Here is a 23467-nt window from a genome sequence, read left to right as displayed (position 1 = left end):
TATACACGAGAGAGATCTCTAGAAGGAGCTAATTACAAAAATAAGATATTACGACATTTAAGGCAATGATTGAGAGATCAAAATAGCAGAGTGAATGATTGTGGCGATGATTGAGAGAATCCGTTAACATTGGAGGAGCGGGAGCTACGCCAATCTTGCTTCGAAGTTCTGTGAATGTTGCACGTGGTAAAGGTTTGGTGAGGACATCAGCGAGTTGGTCTTTGGTGTGCACGTGAGCGACTCGAAGGATCCCTTGCTGGATTTGTCCCCTGATGAAGTGGTAGTCAAGAGCCACATGTTTCATTCGTGAGTGAAAGATGGGATTGGCACAAAGAAAGGTAGCTCCCAAATTATCACAGTAGATGACAGGCGGAGTCGATAAGGTGATTCCAAGTTCGGTAAGTATATTGCAGACCCAGCGGATGTCAGCTGAGGAGTTAGCCACTGAACGGTATTCTGCTTCTGTAGAGGACCTCGCAATCGTTTTCTGCTTCTTTGAGGACCATGCTACTGGTGTCTTGCCAAGGTATATGATGTGAGCATTGGTAGAGACATAATCATCACAGTCTCCAGCCCAGTCAGCATCGGAAAAAGCATGGAGGTGCAGAGGATTAATTGCAGAGAAGTATATACCATGCGTCGGAGTTCCCACTAAATACCTTAAAACTCGTTTAGCAGCCTGCCAGTGGATGTCTGTCGGTTTGTGCATGAATTGTGACAGTTTGTTGATGGTGTAGGCTATGTCTGGTCTGGTGAATGATAAGTATTGGAGGCTTCCGACAAGTCTCCGATACTCAGTGGCGTCAGAGAGTGAGGTGCCAGAGTGAATGGAGAGCTTTGGAGCGGATGCCATGGGAGTCTGAACCGGTTTTGCATCACTCATGTTGTACTTTTGAAGCAAGTCGGTGATGTATTTCCGTTGTGACAGGTGAAGACCTTTGCTGGTGCGATGTGCTTCGAAACCAAGGAAATAGTTGAGGTCTTCAGAGTCTTTGACGGAGAAACGGTCTGCAAGTGAGCCAAGGATGTTGGAGATTAAGGCTTTGCTGCTTCCGGTGATTAGAATGTCATCCACGTATACAAGTAGATAGATGTAGTCGGATCCACTCTTGAGGACAAACATGGAGGTGTCTAAAAGAGAGTTGGTGAAGCCGAGACTTATCAGGTACGCCTTGAGCTCCAAGTACCATGCGCGTGGGGCCTGTTTTAGGCCGTATACCGCCTTCCGCAGCCTGCAAACATGCGTCGGATTATCTTTGTCTACGAATCCCGGCGGCTGCTCTATATACACTTCTTCGTCCAAGGTGCCTTGCAGGAAGGCGTTGTTGACATCCAGTTGACGGAGTGGCCATGATCGAGAAACAGCAATGTCAAGTATGAGGCGGAGAGTTGTCGCTTTGATCACGGGGCTGAACGTGGCGGTGTAGTCTCGTCCATACTCTTGGTTGTAGCCTTTGGCGACTAACCGGGCTTTGCACCTGCCAAGAGAACCATCAGGTAAGAATTTGTTTTTGAATAACCATCGACATCCAACTATACTGTGATTAGAGGGACGTGGGACTAAATCAAAAGTTTGGTTGTGAGCAAATGCAGTCATTTCGTGAGACGCAGCATTGCGCCATCGTTCGTCTCGGAGCGCCTGTTGTATCGTTGTGGGTTCTGCTGGAATGGATGTGGTTAGGGCGACGGAGAGATTGAGTTTGGATTTGGGTTTTCAGATATTATCTTTGAGTCTGGTGCGCATGGGGTGAAGGTTTCGAGTTTCGGGGATTGGATCGAGGGAAGGGGATGTCGGAGACAGTGGTGGAGGAGAAATAGAAGAAGATGGTAGAGTTGGTGGTGTTGGGTTTGGGCCTGGAGGAAGGTGAATTGGTTGATGGGCTTCATTTTGGCTGTCGGTTGTTTGTGGATTTGTTGGTGGGCTTGGTTGTGTATGGGCCTCTTGAATAGGTTGATGGCGATGATGTTGGGGATTTTCCTGCGGGATTGTCAAGGTGGGAGACGCTTGAATATCTCCGGTATCGTTTACCGGAGGCATCGTCGTCGGTGATGGGTGAGCAGTCGGTGTAGTGAGGTGCTTTGGTGTGGAACCTGCAAAGGAACATGAAGAATTGTTACTGGAGGAATTTGAGAAGGTGAGGGAGATTCAATTTGAGGTGGATTAGAACGAGGTTGTTTGAAGGGGAATGTCTGCTCATCAAATTGAACATGACGAGATATATAGATTCTCCCTGTTGTTGGCTGAAGGCACAAGTAGGCACTCTGTGTGAGAGAGTAGCCCATGAAGACGCAAGGAGTCGACCGATACTCGAGTTTGTGACCGGCGTAAGGGCGGAGCCACGGAAAACAGAGACACCCAAAGACGTGCAATTTGGAGTAGTTAGGCTTGTCACCAAACAGTTTGTGAAACGGTTAATCCATTGCGAGCACCGGTGTGAGGAGGCGATTGATGAGATACACCGCAGCCGCAAATACATACGTCCAGTACGAAGATGGAATGCCCGCGTGAGTGAGAAGGGTTAGACCGGTTTCAACGACATGACGGTATTTGCGCTCAGATATACCATTGTGCTCCGGAGTATGAGGTGGTGAGGTGAGGTGGGAGATATCGAATTGGAAAGGAATGACTTCAAGGCGAGGAACTCGCCACCGTTGTCGGTGTATAAGGTAACAATCCTTGTTTTAAATCTGTTTTCCACAAGAGCTTTAAATGCAATGAACGTCTCGCGCACCTGCGACTTTGTTTTCAGAGGGTAAAGCCAAGAGTAACGAGTAAAATGATCAACGAGAATGAGATAATACTTATAACCATCAACAGAAATGACTGGAGACGTCCAAACATCTGAAAACACATATTCTAGAGGACTAGATGAGGTTATTGAAGTATGAGCAAATGGCAACTTGTGACTTTTATTAATAGCGCAATCGGGACATAATGAGTTCTTAGAAGAAAATTTTGAATGCGATAGTGAAAAGCTAGCAACAATGGACTTAAGAATTTCAGATGACGGATGACCTAGGCGATAATGCCAGTCATCTAAAGATGTTTTTGATGTAGATGTAGCAAAAAAAGATGATAACGTAGATGGGGAAATAGGCCATTCATATAGGTCTCCCTTAGTTTTGCCTTGGAGCAACGGGACACCCAATGTCAGATCCTTCACCTGAAAGTGTGCAGGGAAGAATTCAACCGAAACTTTGTTAGCATTACATAATCTGTAAACAGATATTAAGTTCTTATAGATATTTGGAACACAAAGCACATTTGTTAAAGATAGTGATCGAGATTTAGAGGGTAGAGAGAAGGAACCGGTGTGTGTGATGGGGAGAGCAGAACCATCACCAATTAGTACCGCATCGTTGCCGTGAAAAGGTTGGTGCAAAGCCAGGTTGTGAAGGTCACTTGTCATGTGGTGAGTGGCACCACTGTCCATGATCCAAGCTTTTTTTGGGTGAGATGCTCCCATTACCAAGTTGGCTCGAGGTTGCCACGGTGGATATGACGGAGGCACAAAGTTGGTGTTTTGCATGGTAATTGTGGCTCGCCAGTTGGTTGCATCGTTTTGCACTGTGGCCGTGAATCCCGCAGAGCTGACACCGACCTTGATATCCTCCTTTGCGGTTATCTTTGAAGTTGTTGTAGCTGTTGTTTTGAGAATTCCGAGACCAGTTGGAGGAAGGTTTGGAATTGTTGTATTGCGACTGACGTCCATGTTGTTTGGTGGACGCGACGTTGGCTGTGACAGGTATTTCCGGTGTGGCCGAGGCAAAAGCTAAGAGTTTTGCTTCCTTATTGAGGACCTTTTCATGAACTTCTGGTATGGACGGAGTGGTGTCACGACCCTCAAGTTGATCTGCCACCTGCTTGTATTCCTCAGGAAGCCCTGTGAGGAGATATTCAATTTGATATTCATGATCGATGGGTTTTCCCAAAAGTGCGAGTTGATCGAATCTGGTGGTGAGTCCTTGAACGTATTCGTCAATGGTTTTGGTGCTTTTTGACCATTGCCGGATCTGAAGTCGCAGCTGTTGGGAGTGACCCCTGCTCGGATTTGCATAGGTGGCAGCAAGCGTCGACCAGATGTCTGCAGAAGTCTTCGCTTTGGAGACGATGGGTTCAACCGAGGTCGAAATTGCACCGAGTAAGCCGCTGTAAATGAGGCGATCTTGTCGTTTCCACAAGGTGAATGCTGGGTTTTATGTCGTTGTGTTTTCGACGGTAACAGTGGCGGACGGTGCCGGAGTGGAGTCGTCAAGGTAGCCGGCTAACTCGTATCCATCAAGTAGAGCATTGACCTGGAGGCTCCACATCAAGTAATTGGTGGAGGTAAGTTTTGTCACGTTGGACATATTGACATTAAGAAGGGCTTGTGGAGTAGTGTCAACAGTTTCTGCAGAGGATGTTGACATGGTGATGGGAGGTGGCTGGTAGAAGAGGAAGAAGAAGAAGGGAAGAACGAAGATTTAGAAGAGAGGAGAGGAGGCGGCAGCCAAAAAGAGTTTTAGGGTTATTGCAACCCGCTCTGATACCATATGAGAAAGAATACTTTCTTGTATATTGCTATTGACAGAGATTACAAATTTTTATACACGAGAGAGATCTCTAGAAGGAGCTAATTACAGAAATAAGATATTACGACATTTAAGGCAATGATTGAGAGATCAAAATAGTAGAGTGAATGATTGTGGCGATGATTGAGAGAATCCGTTAACAGTGGCCAATCATACGATCGTGATATCTTTGTACTCTCTTTATACACTTCTTTATGCATATTCTCTCCAACGATATGAATTCTGTTGATCCTCTCTTCACCGGCTTGCTCTATACCACAACACACAACCATTTTATTTTCCTCGTCCACCAAGAAACTGACAATTCTCTTCAGACCACCTTGTATCATTAATTTACCGATATCCACTACTAAGAAATCGCTCCAGGACAAGTCTTTGGCCTCATCAATCTTAGTGTTGGCCACCATATCTTCATCTCTAATGAATATATATCAAACCTCAACAACGCGAGTTTCTCTTCTTTGTCAACTGATAGAATCACAGCCTCAGTAAGACCATCAGTCTGAAAAGGAAGAGAGATATGTCCAAGTCTCTCTGTTGTGAAATCAAACATGACAATGGAACTAACCCGATGGTAATTTTGATATTCATGAAACCAGTAAGTATTTCCCTTCAAAGACACACCACCAGATAAATTGAACCACGGGTACCAGTCATAAGTGATGCCATCAAGAACCCTCCAAGAATCAGAGTTAAACTCATAGATTTCAAGCTTAGAAACCGAGCGTCGCTGCAGGTCGTCTCAAAAATTAATAAGGCTCAATATTTTGTAGCTATGGCAAGATCTGTTCTTGTTTTCGTATCCTAGAAAACACGTATGGTGCATGGTGCCAAATTTGATCCACCTGATTTGACCAGTACAGGGGTTCCACACCACGAGTTTATTGTCCTTGGTGGTGCACAATAATAAACCGTCACAGTGGAATATTTTAGATATCTCGACATGTTCTTTATTTTTTAGACTGTTGAGTTTACCTGTAAACTCAAAGGATGGATCAAATCTGTTGCGAGTTCCATGGAGATTGATGTTAACTTAATAAACCCTAAAATATTTCTTTAAGATCACTTGCGTTGCTGCTTTACCCAAGTTCTTTTTGATGAATCTCGAATCTCTGAATAACACGTACCATCGTTTACAAGTAGATCGTAACTGGCTTAGAGAGTTGGCCGGAACCCTAGAGAGTATTTCAGATTCTAATTCAAGTGGAAGATTAGAAATCATCGTTGTTTCTCTTTTTTTTTCCCAAAAGAAGAAAGCAAAGAGATATTAGGGTTTTAACCTTTAATAAGTCGTAATTGGTATATATATATACGTATAAATATTGAAGGCAAAATTGTCAGTTGACACAACGAGAAAATTAAGCACAAAGTCGAGAATATTTATACCAATTGCGATTTGCGTAGTACACAATTTACAACGCAATTCTTTTGTATCAAAGAGAAGAAGCATTTCACCTTGCACTTGACTTGGATTCCATCAAATATCTTCAATAAAGCCAAACTGAAATGACATGGACATGATTGGTAGAAGAGGAACACATGGACATGATTGGTTCAGACATTTGTGAAAATAAGCAATTGGAGAATAAAGTAAATAAATGGAAGGTCCCGGCAATATATGAATATGCATAGTTAGACAAAGGGACAAATGAATCAAAACCAAACTCTGATGGAAGGTCTTGGATACGGAAGTTTTGGTAACCTGTAGAAACAAAACTTTACATAACAAAAGCATTGGGTTTTATTATACTGTTTGTAACTACGAGGTTTAACCAAAATTTGCTAGCTAAACATACAATTTACATCAAAAAAAAAAATATAGAAATGGAAAATAACAGATTTAATCATCTATTAGCAAATAAGACTTTATTTTGTAAAACATCATCAAATTCACTTCTCATTCTTAACTGCACAAATTCACTTTTCATGTTATGTCATTCTTAATATATGATGCACATATTTAAATACATAATAATATATTTTTAGAAAGTTTCGTGTGTTAATTTTGTAACCGTATTTTGGATATTTAAAAAATTGTTTTCCCAAAAAAAAAATTATCAACGAGAAGAAGCGTTTCAGATTGTACTTGACTTGGATCACAAGCTATTTAAATGTATGTCAAAAATGATATTTTAAACGATACAACACAAGTCTTTCCAGGTGCTTGGTTTTCTTTAAATTTTTCTTTTGAAAGAAAAAATTTCTTTTAAATTTTGATTGTCTTTTATGGGATTGTGGCAATGCTTGGACTTGGAAAACTTTTAGAGAAAATAGAGACGATATGTACGTACTAGAAGGATATTTCTATGGTTTTATCGCACAAATAAGAGACATCTCGGCATTTACATATCATATTTTTATTGGTTTTATTTATATAGCTAAGTTTTATAATTTAATAATAAAAATTATCTATACATATATACATAATAATTACAGAAATTATTTTTTATCAAAAACTAAAAATTTATAGATATCCACCACGTTATTTTAAATATATATATCAAAAATTAACTTCTAATATATATATATGATATGAAGTGAAAGTGGATATGTTTAATCGTTTTATACAACATCTAAGAAGATATAAAATCCTGTGAAATCAAAATTTTATCTTTAAAAACAAAAATCAGATTATACATATATGCAGTAATTCATGAATAAAAATATTATAATGAAGAACATTGAAATCATAAACCCTATCGTACGAGCGAAGCAACAAGAGTAAGTGTTCCAACCAATATCTGATCACTTACTATCAATGTTTATTCGTCGATTACCAAAAACTTTCTATACTACTAACATTTTTACCATGCATTTAAGAAAATTATTTACTATGTCCATGTGTAGTGCGGATCAGTGGTGGACTCAGAATTTTGTTTTTAACCTGGGTCAGAACATAATTATGATATTAATATTACATTTTTTATTAAAATATAAAAACTCTTACAAAATCATTCTATTCTATAAAATAATTATACAATCTTTCATATTTTAAAATCTTTTAATGACACTCATTTGTAATTGTCTGGAATACATCTTTCTCGACAAAATAAATTAAACAATTATTTAAAAATTGATCTCACATCCGATTGCGTCGATTTGTCTTCACAATCTTCATTGCTAAAAAATATATCTCCACAGTTGCAGTAACAACAAGCAAAATCAAAATCAACTTCAAAAACCTATAAACTAAAGGAAATGACATATGTTTTCGAGCTTCCACCAACATACGAGGAAGTTCTGCAAAATTTTGTAAATGAGTAAATTTTTCATCACTGCGAACGTTATTAATATAGATATCTAATTGTTGCTTAAAAGATATGCACTCTCTAGAACTAAAATCAAATGAGTAGAATTCCGATAACTTCATCAACTTTGACTTTAGTTAAATATTTAATAAACTTTATAATTTTATTAATAAATTAAAATATGGCCTAAAGTTAATGACAGCAAATTTGGTAACATGTTATATTGGGTCAAATTAAAAATCTTGTAAAAGTTAAAAATATGACACTATAATGGCGAACCCATATTATATTGGGTCAAATTTGATAAAGTTAGCATATTATATTGGGTGATTGGATCAAATTTGGTAACAAAAAGAAAACATGGGTGATGGATCCGCCATAGCATTTGGGTTTAAGAGAAAAATATGTTATAAAGCTAATTATATATTTGTAATTAAAAAAAAAATCAAAATCAATAATCTGTTAGTTGATATAGTATTCTTCCATGTAGGTCTGCCTCTGGTGCGGATCACACTCTAATATATTTATAAATTTGATTTTGGAAGTAAAGCCCGAATAATTTCATATTTTGAAAAATTTATAGTAATCAAAATAAGAAAAATATCATTGTAAGTCTAGAGATTATACAAATGTTTTTTTTTTGTAAACTGAAAATAAAAATTTCATAGGTGATGTTTCTCATATGAATTAATGCAAATCATTAAACAAAGGTAAAAAAAATTGAAAACATAAATTACACCAAAATAGAAATATGAAGACCACTTTCTTTTAGACAATATTTATGGTAAAATGTGCACAAATGCCTTGTCTGACTGCAAGGTGGTGAACAGCACAAAACGTTCCTTTCAATATTACATTTTCATACATGGTTAGAGTTTTTAGTTTATTGCTTATCTTTGTCCCATTGCTACCAAACTCATAAGCAGTTCAAAAAGTTCAATTATCTACACGAAAACAGATACAAGATGATGTCTAAGAAATTAAAACAATTAATATTATAAATCATTTGCACAAAAGTTGCTCAGAAAATTCCATCCTAACCTTTAGGTTGTAAATTCAACGTTAAATCCAATGAAAACTTTGTTCACGTAGCTGTATATGCATACCAATTTTTCTGAAATGCATTTCTTGTTATTATTAAGTACATCAGAATATTCCAATAACATGTATAGGATAATGTTTAAAATAATAACAAAAGTCATTCCATTTCTAAATTAATGTATAAAAAATTTGGAAAGTAGAAAATTTGTAAATTAATTCGTAAAGGACATGCAATAGTAATTATTGTACTATAGTACTACGGTAGTACTATAGTACAATAATTACTATTGCATGTCCCTTTCTTGATTAAAATTTGGAAGTCATGTCACTAAAATGGATAACATCCAAAAATTTACCAAAAGCAACAAAAGAGTGTGAGTATCATAGTCCTCCATGCTAAAATATAATCTTTGAGAAGAAGCAATACATGAAAACGAATTAATTTACAAATTTTAAATGGAAGATTATCTTCTCGCATGAAAGAGATATGTGTGAAGAAGGACTATGATATTCTCATTCTTTTATGGCTTTTGGTAAATTTTTGAATGCTATCCATTTTAGTGAAAATACCTCCAAATTTTAATTAAGATAAAAAGAGATGCAAAAATAATTGTTGTACTACAATTAGTATCTTCCTATATATACATATATATATACATATGTTTTGATAGCATCATCTCTGTAACTTGGACCCATGATTTTTTTTACCGGGTTCAAACTTAATAACTAAGAGATTTAAACTGTAGCCATAGTGTCAAAACAAGTGCATACAACCAAATTATCCAAAACATATATCTATTAACCTTAAGTAAATAATATGTTTATATAATTTAACGGGTGTCACTTGAACCTACCCACAACGTAGATCCGCCACTGCGGTGGATCTCCCAAATACATATAAAAATCCTTCAAAAAAATTTTACAAGAGTAAATTATCGTTTGCAACATAATATTTTGTTCAATTAATGACAAAAAAGCTAGCTAGTGTAAGAAAATTTTATATACTAATATATACGTATACATGTTTTATCTGAAGATGAAGCATACCTTAGTGATATCCAAAGAACAATAATAAGAACAAGAAAATAATAAGAACAAGAAGATGATGACATGAACATTTTGACCTTGTCATTGGGTTATGATAAGTTTGGTTATTGGTTATTGGATTATGACTTATGAGAAGATGACACATTATTGGCTCGGTTCAGCATGTCGTCGCTGCGTTACCGTTAGCAACCAAAAATATAGGTTACTTCTCACCTAAGTATGTGGAGAGTAAGACATCCTAATCTCGCAAATATAACAACCTAACTTGAATTCTACTCAACTAACAGCTTTTTAAATCATAACAAACTTATTAAATACTCATGTAATATCCAAAATCTTATTAAAATAATTGAACAGGGAATTGAAACGTCTTAACGAACCAATTCTAAATCTTTTAAGTAAAACCAAGAGAAATATAATTTAAAAATAAATCTTTACTGAAAGCAACAAAGAAGAAGCGCCCATGGTTTCCGGAAAATGACACTACAACGACTGTTACAAGATTACTCTTCGTTCTCACCTGAAAAAGAAAAGAGGGGTGAGCATTTGGGAAATACTCAGCGAGGGCGTGCTTTTGGAGCACACATAATTCTTAGATACATTAGTTGAAATAGGAATAACGAGAGTATGCACAATATAAGCAATAAATACACAACAATCTATATGTTCTTAATACAATTCTACATGTCATGAAACAATCATTTCTATATGTAATAATTCACTTCAGGACAATCATCCTAACAATACTATATCACATTCCCAAAGACCTCGGTCTAAGATACTCTTCTCCTTTACTTTTTCTTTCATTAACATTCACAGGTCGTCAGCTGTTAGGTCCACTCACTAACGAATCCTTCGTGGAACCATGGCACTACACTTCTCATCGTGTCCTTCGTGCATCCAACAAACAAATCGTGCTCCATGGCTCAACACCCATGATGCCGGCCGCAAATAATCGTGCTAACACGCCTAGCAAACACTTACTTCACATATGATACACCATCTTTTAAATGCAACAAACAACAATCATATCTATTACCTATATCAAACATACACATATTCCTACTTCAACTAAGGCATCTTACGAATCCACATCTAGTCCTCACCTTGATATCACAGTGAATAATTGAGTTTGGAGAATACTGGTTGAAATCCAACTCTGCGGTACAACAACAATGGTTAACTAGGGTTTTCAAATATGCATAACTAAGTTGTTTCTTGGCAAAGAAGAAAGCCCATAACTTGCGCGTTTCACCTTATAATTGAAATTCGGAACTCGATCTGAAAAGTTGGATGCAAGAGCTTCAAATTGATGGGTAGATCATGATCTGGGTCCTTCTGCATCAACGACAAAATCTCTCTCAAGTTGGCTCTACGAAATTGGTAAAACTCAGATGTGCATAAAAATGATGTTTTTGCTAACTCTGAGCTCGCATAACAAGCGCAGTTTACCTCGGAATGATGATCTACAAACTGCTACCGCTTTTTTGCAGCGAGAGCTTTCCAGAGGTATGCAGACCGGTACCTAAATCAATATGTGTTTGTCGCAAACGATCCGGAAAAAGCCTTGCTCGGAACTGATTTTTAAACTGATACAGAGTTTTCTATCGAGTTTCATTGTGTTAACTCTTTGTGGCTCTCAGAAGAAAGTGGTTGGATTTTATATAGGGAGAAGGTCGAGCTCACTAGGTCTAGGGTGAAGAAAAATTACCAATTTGTTAGGGCTTTAAGGGTTTGAACCAAGATTAGAGAGAAGTTTATAAATATTGAACGCTGGAAAAAAATGAGTCTAACCCTAAGTTTGGGATGTCACAGAGAATATCTCCAATAACATGTTTAAAAGAAAGTCGCAGCTACTATTTCAACTGTCATTGTATATTCTAATGATCATACCAATGACACTGGCAACACATTTTAAAACTAACTGCAACAACTCAAATATGTGAATAAAAATTCTCCACCATTTAATTTTTCCTTGCTGATCATTATTGCAGCGATAATGAAAAACACGACCAGCATATAGGATTTTATTTGGTTGTCAGATCGTAAAAAATATGAAAATATCTTTATAATAGTACTAGTGGTTAGCCAAGCTTCACACAATATTTTAAATTATTTTTTATGTTATTTTTTAAAAAGTGAGATACACATAAAACTACTCAGCTTTTGTAGAGTTATTGGCGTTAAGTCATATCTGCCAAAACATTTCTAACCTCGTGCATCTCCACGAGAATATTTTTTATTGTTTAACGAATTTTGTAATATAATTTGTGTTTTTGAGTTTAGATATAATTATTTTCATAAATATATTTTTTAATAAGTGAAAATATTGATTTTTGTGTTTAGATATATTTTTATAATATTAAAATTAATTATGATTATAAAAATATAATTTTAACCCGTCCGCTAATATTAATTCAAAATGAACTATTATAAAAACATAATTCTAACTTTTCCGTTCATATTACCGTATAATATAAATATTTGTTAAAAGTTTGAGATGTATTAACAATATTATTTAGCATTATAGTTTTCTAAAATTTAATCAACGAAGGGAGTTTACAACTGGTTTTTCAAACCACATTATAGTGTATGCAATAATTTTTAATTTTTTCTGTTTTTATTTTGTATGAAAAATATATTTTCGATATACATGTATAATTCAAAATTAGTAATTTTAGTTACCAAAATATTTTTAACCCGGTTTTTATATATATTTTTAGTTCTATGAATTTTTAAAAATATATTTTTAATATTTAAATTATACATTTGAATTTTATCTATTATTTTATTATTAATTTGTAAATAAATCATAATCGTAAATATATTATATAAGCAACATAAATATTATATCATTTACATCATTATAAATATTTTATATTTCAAATATGACCATTATTTTTCATATGTGAATTATTATTATTTTTTTTAAATTTTAGATATTTTTGATAAAAATGTTTAATAGTATAGAAATTATTTAAATTAGAATTTTTAAATCAAATCTATATTAATATCTGATTTATTATTTTTAATCAAATCAAATCAAATCTAAATTACCTATATTTAAGGAACTCTAAAAATATTTAAATTAATAACTAATTTTCGAAATTAAATAGAAATAATTATTAAAATTATTTTTAAATATTTTAAAAAAATTAGGAGTGTTTGAAAGCAAATACTAAATGTGCTTCTGTTTTAATATAATAGATGTACATAACTAAGTACGATTAAACTCAAATACGATCTACATATGTTTATTAGTTAACTACTCTGAAAATCCCTATATTTCACATAATATAAATGAGAATCGAGGTCTAAGGATTTAAAACCCATATTAGATAATAATTATACTTTACTTTTTTAAATATGGATTAAATACCTATTTATACTGGAACGGAGCCGGATATCCGGATTTTTCAAGGTATCCGGATCCGCCGGATAATCAATTTTATTATCCGAATCCGGGTCTGAAAACTCTGGATATCCGGAGACCGGATATCCGGTTTTGTTGATTTAAAAAAAAATCTTCAATTTTTTAAAAATATAATGAGATAACATAGATAATTAAAATGTATCATCATAGCAAAAGTTACAAATAGCAAAAATTAAAAAGCATTCAAGTAGCATTCAAATAGCATAAAGTTTAAAAGTTTACATAACAAAAGAGAAAATAGTAATAAAGAAGTTAATTTATCTTCATGTTCATATGCTATTTATTTTCATGTTTTCTCTCACAATCTGAAATAGAAAATTATCATGCAATATGAATTTCAATCATATGTAAAAGAGTTAAACCAAAAACAATTTTAAAGTTAATTTTTAAAAATGAATAAATATTATCAAAAATAAATAAATATTTAACAAATGGATTACAGATATCCGGTTTTAAAATTTTCTATTATCCAGATTCGTATCTGAAATAACCAAATATTTAATTTCACTATCCGGATCTGGATCTGAACTACACAGATATTCAGTTTTTACGGATCGGATAGGACCGGATATCGTATCGGAGACCGAATACCGGATAATAATTCCAGGCCTACTCATCAATGGGACAATTGAACCACATATCATATTTTAATTTGATTTAAATATACAGTACTTAATTACTTATTTTCTCATTTTACTTTTTTTGAGTTCCAATGTCTCATCGAGAGAGATAAAGATATTACTAGATTCTAACCCCGTGCATCCGCACGAGAATATTTTTTATTGTTTAACGAATTTTGTAATATAATTTGTGTTTTTGAGTTTAGATATAATTATTTTTATAAATATATTTTTTAATAAGTGAAAATATTGATTTTTGTGTTTAGATATATTTTTATAGTATTAAAATTAATTATAATTATAAAAATATAATTTTAACCCGTCTAATATTAATTCAAAATGAACTATTATTAAAACATAATTCTAAATTTTCCGTTCATATTACCGTATAATATAAATATTTGTTAAAAGTTTGAGATGTATTAAAAGTATTATTTAACATTATAGTTTTCTAAAATTTAATCAACGAAAGGAGTGTACAACTGGTTTTTCAAACCACATTATATAGTGTATGTAATAATTTTTAATTTTTAATTTTATTTTGTATGAAAAATATATTTTCGATATATATGTATAATTCAAAATTAGTGATTTTAGTTACCAAAATATTTTTAACCCGATTTTTCATATATATTTTTAGCTCTATGAATTTTAAAAAATATATTTTTAATATTTAAATTATACATTTGAATTTTACCTATTATTTTATTATTAATTTGTAAATAAATCATAATCGTAAATATATCATATCATTTACATCATTATAAATATTTTATCTTTCAAATATGACTATTATTTTTCATATGTGAATTATTATTCTTTTCAAAAATTCTAGATATTTTTGATAAAAATGTTTAATAGTATAGAAGTTATTTATTTTAGAATCTTTAAATCAAATCTAAATTAATATCTGATTTATTATTTTTAATCAAATCAAATCTAAATTACCTATGTTTAAGGAACTATAAAAATATTTAAATTAATAACTAATTTTCAAAATTAAATATAAATAATTATTAAAATTATTTTTAAACACTTAAAAAAAATTAGGATTGTTTGGAAGCAAGTACTAAATGTGCTTCTGTTTTAATATAATAGATGAGTGCATCGTGGTTCGATTATAAATATTTATCACAATTGCCCATCATAACATACATTCTTGCATATCCATCAAGACTCTTAAGTGTCATTCTAGTTTCTGGAAACTACTGCTAGTATTTACTAACCATCAATTTTTTTTTAATTTTTATCCACTACAACTCACTTAGAATCAACTAACAGATCCCAAAAATTTATCATCTACAACGATTAATTAGTAATTTTATTTTATATAAATTTAGGAATATTTGAAGAAATTAATTTAAAACTCGTATATATAATTCATTTAGAATTAATCCTTAGTGATTGTTTCAAATCACAAAATTTGTTTTATTCTATTTAGAAAAAAGTTTTATCCATGATTTATAAACACTAAATACATAAACTGATAAAATTGAAGTTTCTTTAGATTAATCATATAATATCTATCTCTTATTAAGAAAAATATCTTTTCCAAATTCCAGGGAAAATATTGTATTAATGGACGCTAATTATAATGAGAATTTAAGTTTGATAACACAAAAAATTAATAAATCAAACAAACATAATTAATAAACAATAAAACATCACAAATATAGAGTATGAGAAGATGATGTGACAGCCTAGAAATTTTATTGTATGTAATTTATTTATTTATTATGCTTTCTATTAGTTGTTTTTGTTTAATTTTTTTACAATACTGGTTGTTTTTGTTTTTATAAAAAAATATTTTTTGGTATTTTTAATATAAAAATTGTATGTTACTAATTTTATTATATTGTAATACAAATTAAAAAGTCAAACAAAATACTTTTTTATTTACTTTTAGATATTTTGTTCTTATTGAAGTAGTGGTTAGAAGTTTGAATATATTCTATATGCAAACTTAGTGAAATATAAACTATTTTTTTTCCTTTTCAGTTGCTAGCTCTCAGTATCAAAAGGTTATGAGGTTTAACATATTTTTCTGGCTTATTTTCTCCTTAGACATATCATCAACAACGTTAAAGAACCGATTATATTTTAGTTTCACTTCAGTTTTTTTTATTCTCATCTAAATTGATTATTTTTTAAGAATCAAATTACATTTTCCTTCTATCATTTTTCAACTCTTTTTTTTTGTCCCACACCAATGTGTCCTATTGCCCTATATATCCATCGACCATCTCTTTATTTTACTTGTATCTTATAAATTTGTTTGAGTTTTTTTTCTTTTTATTTTTTGTTTAGTTTATTATTTTTTATACTTTTATCTATGATTTATTTTCACGAAAATATAATTTTTAATATATATATATATATATATATATATATAAAGAGAGTTTTTCTCTCCTTTTAATTTTGTGGAATATAGAAAAATTTATCTGCAAAATTAATATAAATATATTTGTGTATTTATATTTTAATATTCAGATTATTATTATTTTTTAAATAGTGTACAGCTGGATACTAAAGTGGCTACCAAGCAAATGTCTCTTTAGATAGATAGTAGGAGGTTAGGAGCAGACACTTTGGTTTGGTTTCAGTTTGATTTTTTAAGGTTTTATGGTTTGTCGGTTAAGTAAACTCAAACCATATAAAACCATATATATTTCAGTTTGGTATGGTTTAGTTATTTTTGGTTTTCGATTTTTTTGTTTAGCTGTGTGCAATTTGCTATAGTTTACTTTTTAAAGTTTATTTTATAAATTTCAATTAAGGGAGATGAACGAATAAATTCTAAAAAATAATACTACAGCTTAAGAGATTCTACTTTCACATGATAAACACACACAAACATGTTATAAACTTTGTTTGTTTTGTTTAGGGTTTCTATTATTTACAGACTTTGTTTTTAAATCTTATATTTAAAGTAAACTATACTGATAAGTCTATTTTAAAAAGGATAACCCAGACTAAAATATACGTAATTCTTTATTTTTTAATTAAAAAATAAAAAAAAATTCATGTGGTCTTACTGTTTTAAAACAAATCAAACCGAAATCAAAACTTAATAAAAATGAAAACCAAATGGATTTTTTTGGTTATCCCATATCCAAACCAAATTACTCCAAATTATTTATTTCGGTTTGATTTTTTCCGTTATGGTTTTTTTTCCAACCCCTAATAAATAAATAAATAATGTACTTTGAGAACTGATATATAAAATAATAAAGGACAAGAATAAAGGGGAAAAAAAACCAATCCATATAGCAAAAGAAAGAAGACGTAAGAGAACCCAAACCCTAATTTAGATATCTCATCATCGACGATTTAAGCTTCCTCCGTCTCTCTTCTCCTCGCCGATCTGCTCTATACTGGTATGATCGATGCTCATCCGGAGGAAGCTCCTCCTACTTTTTGTCATTGTTTTGGTTTAATTTCTTTCTGTGGAAACTCGAAAAATCTCTGCATTTCGGATGTCTGATCTGTCGTGGGCCTGTGATTTTCTTCTTTCTCAGAAATCAGCTTCGTGCATACATCTACTTACTTGTTCCCCATGTCCCTGAATTGCGTGTTTGGATTTTGTTTTGGTGGCTTCTCATGTGGGTTTTAACTTTTAACCTTTCGTTTGGTTGTCAAGGATTCTGCGAGTTTTTTTATTTCTGACTGATAGAAAGTTGTATACTTTCTTCGTGGCATACACCTACTTTCTTGTTGTACAGCAGGACAGATTCCCTATGAAACTGAATTGCGTGTTTGGATTTTGTTTTGTGTCTGGATTTGCCTTAGCTCTGTCTTGTCACTGGTCATGTGGGGTTTTAAACCTTCTTTCCCTATGCACCTGATTTGCGTCTGCCTACTTGGATTTGCTTGGCTTCCTTTCTCTGGTCGTGCATGTGGGTTTTAAACTTTCTTTTGGTAGTTGCTACACTCTATGTTGTGGATATTAGGTCCTTTGTTTATCCCCAGTTCCTGTTTCAGCTCTTAGTTATATATCTTGTCATTTGTCATTAGCCCTGTTACTATCTATTTCCAGCATCTTTGGTCATTGGCCAAAGCAACAGCCTTTGTTATAAATTATTGATTTTTTGTTGTGGGTACCTTGCAGTATCGTCTTTGCAGGATGGCAGATCGATTGACGCGGATTGCTATCGTGAATAATGATCGCTGCAAGCCAAAGAAATGCCGACAAGAGTGCAAGAAGTCTTGTCCTGTTGTCAAGACTGGTACATTTTTCCCGTGTTTCCATTTGCTGGCTTAACCTCTTCTACTGTGTGGCCTATAACACGATATGTTGTTACCTTTGTTCTGGTTTCTCTCTCGCTAGGGAGACTTTGTATCGAGGTGACTCCTACTTCCAAGACTGCTTTCTTATCAGAGGAGCTCTGTATAGGATGTGGTATCTGCGTGAAGGTACGTGTGTATTAGAGTTTGGACAACAACGTTCGAGTTCGACACATTAATTGCGATTCGTTGGTTACACAAATCGCAGAAATGTCCATTTGGAGCCATTCAGATTGTCAACCTTCCCAAGGACTTGGAGAAAGATACAATCCATCGCTATGGAGAAAACTCCTTCAAATTGCACAGGCTTCCAGTTCCAAGGCCAGGACAAGTCCTAGGGTTGGTTGGAACAAATGGTATTGGGAAATCTACGGCTCTCAAAATCTTGGCTAACAAACTCAAACCAAATCTTGGCAGATACAGGGTAAGTGTATATTAGCACTCTTTATGCATCTCTTATGTAACTGATATATGGCATTGTTACTACCTACCATGTTTTGCAGAATCCTCCTGACTGGCAAGAAATCTTGAATCACTTCCGTGGCTCAGAGCTTCAAAGCTATTTCACCAGACTCGTAGAAGAGGATCTAACGGTAGGGTGAAAAATTGATCTTGATAATATTTGTAGTTTATTAAGCAGAATCTAATGTCTACTCTTTGTATGACAGGCCGTTATAAAGCCACAACATGTAGACCAAATAAAAAAAGTTGCTCGTGGTAAGATTGGGGAGGCACTTGAGAAGCTGGACGAGAGAGGAATGATGGAGGAAATTTGTGCTGAGATGGAGTTGACCAAGATTCTTGAGCGTGAAGTAAAAGATGTATCTGGTGGAGAGCTTCAGAGGTTTGCGATTGCTGCGGTTTTCCTGAAGAAGGCAGTGATATACATGTTTGATGAGCCATCCAGTTACCTTGATGTGAGGCAAAGACTCAAAGCTGCTCAAGTTATACGCTCGCTCCTCAGGCCTGACAGGTTTTATTTTTTGATCTAATCATCATCTCTCTGTTGTTTCTTGAACATAAGTATCATATGGGTTTGGATTTTTTTATTTACAGCTACGTTATTGTGGTGGAGCATGACCTCAGCGTCCTTGACTATTTGTCGGACTTTGTTTGCTGTTTGTATGGCAAACCAACAGCATATGGTGTGGTGACTCTCCCCTTTTCGGTCAGAGAGGGAATCAACGTGTTCTTGGCTGGTTTTATCCCCACAGAAAACCTGCGTTTTAGGGATGAATCTCTGACCTTCAAGGTATAGCTTTTTGTTCTCTTAGCTCTCTAGAGAAGCGGTGGATGTTTTTGTGACTGATATGTTTAATTGTTGTTTCTTTCTTTCCAAGGTATCTGATACTTCACTGGAGAGTGATGGGGAAGTGAAGTCGTATGCAAGATACAAATACCCAAACATGAGTAAGACAATTGGTGATTTCAAGCTTGAAGTGATGGGAGGGGAGTTCACAGACTCTCAGATTATTGTAATGCTTGGGGAAAATGCTACAGGGAAAACTACCTTTATCCGGATGCTGGTAGCTAGATTTCTCCTCTTCCTCTGCTCTACTCCTTGTGGTTAGACTTACTTAAGTTGTATCCTGATATTGGCATGCAGGCAGGTGCATTCCCAGATGAAAAAGGGATCCCAGTGTTTAACGTGTCGTACAAACCACAAGGGATTGATTCCAAGCGCGCGTGTACTGTGAGACAGTTGCTGCTTGACAGGATCCGTGATGCATATGTGCATCCACAGTTTGTGTCGGATGTAGTGAGACCGCTCCAGATTGAGGAGCTGTTGGATCAACAGATATGTGACCTCTCAGGTGGAGAGAAGCAGAGAGTTGCCATAACTCTATGCCTTGGGAAACCAGCAGACATCTATCTGATTGATGAGCCAAGTGCGCATTTAGACTCACAGCAGAGGATCACAGCTTCAAAGGTGATCAAACGGTTCATCCTTCACGCCAAGAAAACCGCGTTTATCGTGGAGCATGATTTCATTATGGCGACCTATCTTGCGGACCGAGTCATTGTGTACGAAGGCCAGCCATCCGTCAAGTGTGTTGCTAATTCTCCACAGTCGCTGCTCACCGGAATGAATCTGTTTTTATCGGTAAGTTAGATCTGACTAACACACTTTCTTGTGTCTTGATAATATGAATGAGTAGTCCTTTACATAAAAAAACATGTTGTTGTCCTTGCATTTTGCAGCACCTGAACATCACATTCAGACGGGATCCGACTAACTTCAGGCCAAGGATCAACAAATTAGAGTCACTCAAGGATAGAGAGCAAAAGGCTGCAGGGTCATACTACTTCCTTGACGATTGATTGGTTTTTGGGTAAATTAAAGAGAGAGAGAAGAAGCTTATTTACATGCCAGATCCAGTATCAATAATTACCTTCTTAGACGTTTGATTAATTTTTGGGTAAACTAAAAAGAGAGAGAGAGAAGAAGAAGAAGATTATTTACATGCCAGATCGAGTTTCAATAATTACCTTTGAATTTGGTGGGTTTCAGCATTATTAGTTCTTGCATGTATAAGATGTGTAGTTGTGTAGTTACACATCCTTTTGATCAGTGTTTGAATCTCAGTATGCAACTGCCTAAAAGCGATACTTTTGTCGCTTTTGTGTATTTCCAATTTTAAATTTCTTGGACCCTTTCTTGACTAAAATCCCGACACAACATATTCACATGAATCTTTATCTTCTACAGTAAATGATTTTATAACTAAGAAGTGTAATCAATATTACAACAATCTTTCAAAATGTCTCTCTGAACAATTCTGAAACCACGTGCACATACAATATATATCGAAACAAAATTAAGTACTTGATTTGAGTTTATAGCAAATCTTCTGAAAATATTATGAGTTCGATGATTTTGTTGTAAATATAACTTACATTCTTACTTAGCGTTCAATTTAGATATAAACCTAAAGGAAGCGAAGCAGACGCTATCATTTTTACGTAGACACAGACACTAAGGATTTCTTGATACACAAGCAACAATCAGCTGTAGTGCTGTACTCACGAAGCCATGTATCCTGTATATTTAAATAAATTTTGTTATGAATACCTCTAAATTCATTTAAAAGTGATTATATTATTTATTTTCTTAAAATATCGAACAAATAAAGATAATATACTATCGCTCTCTTAAAAAAAAAAAAGATTGTTAAGATATTATAGTTTCTTACGAGGCATCTAAATTACCTTTCAAGAAATAATTAGTATATATGAAAAAATATAATTACCTTTCTATATTGTTTTCCATAACTTTGAACGTAAGAAATAGGAAGAAAGAAAAAACACTAATAAATCTTTGGTATCGTCTAGATACTTGTGACTAAGATTTTTTTTATGCTGTAGCCTGTAGGTATCAACAAATTAAATCTAGGAAAAGGATATAGTAAATATAAGTTTTACATAATTTTTTTTTTTAAGTTTTACATACTTTGATGGAGTTGTTTTGGAAGTTTACCATTATTCTTTCACTCATTAATTTTTCTCAAAAGTTTACTTGTTCGTATTATTATTTTTTTTTTTGTTCAAATACTTGTTCGTATTTACATCAATGTAAACATGAATGCATACGAAATACAGTATATAAATTTTGCTTGTTTTCCATAATTTTGACATGAATGCATAGGAAAAGGAAGGATATATATATATATATATATCAAAACACAAAGCATTACAAAGGGAGAAAGCAACCATGGAAAATGAGAAAGAGAGGAGCACAGAAGGTAGAACCGAATCTTACCGAATCTTCTGACGTTACTATAGAAATTCTCTTAAGACTTTCGGCGAAATCCATTGGGAAGTTCCGGTGCGTGTCGAAGCTCTGGTCGTCTATGACCACCACTCCTGGCTTTGTCAAGTCTTTCTCTGTTCACTCGTCGGCTCGGCCTTCTCTTCTGTCCTTCAAGAATGAAGAGGACAAGCGTAACGTCTTCTACTCCTTGCCGCATCATCATCACGACGATCCCTGAAATCGTTATAATACTCATGGTGCCGAAAAATACCAGATGATGATCCTCCCTAAAGAGGAAACTGGACTACCTCTTAGGACTGATGAAACTGAAAAGTATTTCATGGATAGATTTGATATTCCCCAATCCGTCCAAGGTTTGGTCTCCTTAGCAAATTTAGAGAGTGTCAAAATCTGGAATCCAACTTTGAGACAACATGTCACATTACCCCAGCCTAAAGTCTCCAAACCCTTGGTAAGCCTTTTGGGATACGATCCGATCGGCAGTGAATACAAAGTCTTGTGTATGTCACTGATCTGTGATGATGCAAGAGAAGAGTACCCTCAGATTCTTACAATGGGATTGAACTCAAGAATCATGGGGAACGTTAATCCACAACAGCCATCGTCCTATTCATTGCCAGATGAAAAGTTGGAGATGCATCAAAGGAGTTGATTATTATATCAAAGCTAATTTAACAATAGTGAGCTTTAACGTGAGATCCGAAAAGTTTGGAGTAATCCAAATACCATAGATGGTGAATGTCATAATACAAGGGTGTGCATGTTCCACAAGCAGAGTCTAATTCTCTCTACGAACACTTTTTTCTAACACTTAAATGTTTGAAACTTGCGGGGCAAGAAAACAAGCGAACGTTGTCGTATCCTCTTTTTTTTTCTCAATCACAGTGAGTGCCCGTTTGATTTTTTTTAATCCTGGTGGATTCAACCTCGAAATTGTAACCAGACACGCTCTTCTGGGGCTGCTCTTGGATACAAGAACAACAAAATCTTGCCATAACTACAAAATCTTGAGGTGTAGGAAGGATCGTGAACTGTGTTGGGATAATAACTTCTAACAGGTTGTTCGGTCTGAATTTGATAGAGATGCGGAAGCGAACGAACAAGATTACGACAAACTCAGTGAGAACTCGCAGCAACCTTGGTGTTGTATTAGAAGATCGACGATCAACTAAGACAATGGAAACAAGAGTACTCCTCTTAGGCTATAAGAGGTGACCATTTCAGGAACAATAGATATGATAGAGAAAAGGAATAAAAAAAAAAGGATATGAACAAATTAGAAGGAATAAATGTAGAGAATAAATGTAATAAATTGTCACGGTAAATGGTATCCATAAAATTGTAGAGAAGGAATGGAACAATATATATAATATACTTTTATTAATTTCCTTTTTTTGCATTCCTCTCGTTCTTTAATAAATTTGATAGGGAATATATTTGTTCTATCATT

At 34.0% G+C, this 23467-nt stretch overlaps 1 protein-coding gene and 1 pseudogene across 1 annotated transcript; one reads left to right on the top strand and one right to left on the bottom strand.

The window, feature by feature from the left end:
- Positions 1-4613: 4613 nt before the first annotated feature.
- On the bottom strand, positions 4614-5794 carry LOC18013715 (annotated as a pseudogene).
- Positions 5795-17211: 11417 nt separating this feature from the next.
- Positions 17212-20894, top strand: LOC18013623 (ABC transporter E family member 1). The gene is made up of 10 exons (XM_006418662.2): positions 17212-17338; positions 18070-18187; positions 18289-18374; positions 18454-18669; positions 18749-18838; positions 18914-19218; positions 19302-19497; positions 19586-19771; positions 19852-20349; positions 20448-20894. Exons 2-10 carry the CDS (start codon positions 18085-18087, stop codon positions 20565-20567), a joined length of 1800 nt encoding a protein of 599 aa, XP_006418725.1. The 5' UTR covers positions 17212-17338; positions 18070-18084; the 3' UTR covers positions 20568-20894.
- Positions 20895-23467: the final 2573 nt, after the last annotated feature.

This window comes from Eutrema salsugineum, unplaced genomic scaffold (genome assembly GCF_000478725.1).
Source record: "Eutrema salsugineum unplaced genomic scaffold, Eutsalg1_0 scaffold_4, whole genome shotgun sequence".
In the NCBI taxonomy this organism is placed as follows: Eukaryota; Viridiplantae; Streptophyta; class Magnoliopsida; order Brassicales; family Brassicaceae; genus Eutrema; species Eutrema salsugineum.
The sequence above is the reverse complement of the archived record's forward strand: the minus strand, read 5'-3'. Positions and strand labels throughout refer to the sequence as shown.

Bases quoted from the DNA above. Each gene is read 5' to 3' on its own strand.
- LOC18013623 (XM_006418662.2), top strand. From the start codon at position 18,085: ATGGCAGATCGATTGACGCGGATTGCTATCGTGAATAATGATCGCTGC. The intron at 19,772-19,851 runs GTAGCTAGATTT...ATTGGCATGCAG, and splicing joins CTACCTTTATCCGGATGCTG to GCAGGTGCATTCCCAGATGA. The intron at 20,350-20,447 runs GTAAGTTAGATC...TGCATTTTGCAG, and splicing joins GAATGAATCTGTTTTTATCG to CACCTGAACATCACATTCAG.